This window comes from Sesamum indicum, linkage group LG3, assembly GCF_000512975.1.
Source record: "Sesamum indicum cultivar Zhongzhi No. 13 linkage group LG3, S_indicum_v1.0, whole genome shotgun sequence".
NCBI classification, from domain to species: Eukaryota; Viridiplantae; Streptophyta; class Magnoliopsida; order Lamiales; family Pedaliaceae; genus Sesamum; species Sesamum indicum.
In genome coordinates, this window is record NC_026147.1 from 12341870 (window position 1) to 12344336 (window position 2467).

Sequence of the window (2467 nt, forward strand, 5' to 3'; positions counted from 1 at the left end):
CCAAAGGCAGTTCCTGTAGAGCATAAACGCAGGCAAATTAGGAATCTTGAGTACCGGAGAAACATATGGATTAAGTTTGATGACTCTTTTTAATAGACAAACCTTGACCAGTAACTGCTAAACGTGCACTTGCATGCATATCAGTATAACTTGGAACTTCTTCATGTTCTCGTGGCCGACGTGCAGCTGACATGTTAAGCTCAGTATTATTCCTACTGACTGGAGTTGCAAAAGCTTGAGTGGTGATATCATTGGCATGGATGCCAACGGCAGTTCCTGTGGAGCTCGAATGTAAACAAATTAGGATAACAAAACTAAATATCATGAGACAACATCTAACACTTAACTTTGCAAGTCTATACAACTTGACATACCTTGCCCACTTGCCTGCTGATTTATTGAATTCGACCTGGTGTTGCTGTCTGCATTCTCTGGAACAGGATCATTACGTGATGGCCATGCAGCAAGAGTTGCTCTAGATGCCAGAGGAGGAACTACTCCTGTCCTATTTCTGACAAAGGGTAATTAAGGGTTATTCCCAGTCACGATGTCTAACTCAAAAGTACTTTTCATGTAAGTCTAGCTTCTGTTCCAAAAATGAGCATCTCAAAGTACTATTTACGGCCTAGCAAAGGTCATTGGCAATATGGAACAAAAAAGCACGTGCTCACAAGTCTAGGAATTGAAATTCCTTTTATTAAGGTACTTCCCAAAAGCACCTAATCACATGAAGCAGCTCTTGCAACTAAAAGCATCCAGCCAGAGGAATCCAGTTCAAATGTGCATCTGCTCTTTTCTGTGCCAAATACCACCTGTTTTTTTCCAATCTTTCTTCACAAGAATACCAGAAAAATTCAACTAGTAAAATAATTTGACTACCTTTCACCAATGCAAAACATTACAGGGAGTCAATTGCAACTAGGATAATAAAACAATTAGAGCAATTGTATTAGACTATTAGCGGACCACTCAAATACCTTTTTCCTCTTGGTGGCTTATTTATTTCATTAACAAGCCTCTGCCGTGCAGCTTCCAACTCCTCTACAGTGCCTCCCAAGACTTCAAGAGCTTCAGGGACCAGCAACAACAACCCATGCCTAACATTTACATTACAAATAGCTACCTGTATAAATATTCCCAAACTTAATCAACTGCTACCACCTCCAACTTAGCTAATCAATGACCATGAATCAGCCAGATGTACATAGTGAACAGAATTGTGACCTTCAATCCTGCAGGAGCCAGAACCTCAAGATCTTTGATAGGCCGATATTCCATGCCAAACACACGCTGGACGCCATCTGTCATAGACAACTTGAGACACCTTTTGATTCCTGATGCAGCATTTTGGTACCTTCCACGAAGAGGGCAGCTGATATTCACAATCTCATCCACCTATACAATCCTCATCAGACGTGCAACAAGCTCCAAAGATGTTATGCATGTCAATTAGAAACTAGTTGTCCAGCACTTACACAGCATGTACCTAATATAACATCTAGAGACCCCCTTATTTACAGAGTAAATTCTATGAATGTACCAGCACATAGGTTTCACTAAAGGTCATAGTAAAACTTGAACTAAATTATATCCTAAAGCACTGCTATAATACTTCTTGTGTTATCAGTAATATGAAATTAGAGTACCCAAAAAGTGCAAAATAATTTTATACATGTCAAAAAATATAATCTTAAAAGGCATATCATTTGCTATGAAGAAATAAAAACTTGAATTGGCAGAAATCGACATACATTTTGATATGAAGTAAGCCCACCTCTTTATACCTGACTCCGACAATGTTTGCAGTAAAAAACATCTTTCTAACCCATTTGATCCGATATTTATACTATATTTAACTTAGAATACCAATTCATCAAACACTTCCCAAAAGTAACACAGATTGTGCAGCACCTTTTGCACCAGGCAGAGGTGCTCTCAAATACAGCACTATGTTCACCTGCAAAACAAAAGGCCCCTTGAGATCGACCAAATGTAACGTGTGCACATTTGGAGGAAGCGCCCCTGCCCCGCAATAGTTCATGTCCGAGAACAAGAACTGCCCGAAGCAAAGCTTGGCCTTTGCTGAATCGTCCAATCCCTGAAACCCCGCGACTGACAACTGAAGGCCATGTAAACAAGAATCCAGCCATTCTCTCTTCACTCTAAGCCCTAGCCTTTCCAAAACGCCGTTCACCGGAGAAGTTGATACCTCAAAATAACTAGTATCACCGTTCACACTAGCGAAATTGGAATTGTTAGTAGCATTGCTGTTAATATTTTCTTCCTCCTCGTCGGAAATATCAAGGGGAATTGGTTCAGAGGGGCGGCTTGCATTTCTTTCAGTGTTGGTTGTGGTGGAATTGTTACTGTTGGGGGTAGGGTTCGAAGAATTGAGAGTTACTGTCTGGAAATCGATATCAATATCGTCGATGATGATGTCCTCTATCTCTTCTTCTTGCTGTTGCGG

At 40.5% G+C, this 2467-nt stretch overlaps 1 protein-coding gene across 1 annotated transcript in view; it reads right to left on the bottom strand.

Annotated features, from left to right (window-relative positions):
* The window catches only part of LOC105158153 (recQ-mediated genome instability protein 1), a gene marked incomplete at its 5' end in the record, with an annotated part of 5852 nt that extends 3385 nt beyond the window's left edge, over window positions 1-2467 (bottom strand). Inside the window, 6 exon segments of the mRNA XM_020693064.1 lie at window positions 1-13; window positions 103-276; window positions 375-511; window positions 978-1123; window positions 1225-1395; window positions 1958-2467. Coding sequence (XP_020548723.1) covers window positions 1-13; window positions 103-276; window positions 375-511; window positions 978-1123; window positions 1225-1395; window positions 1958-2467 — 1151 coding nt within the window.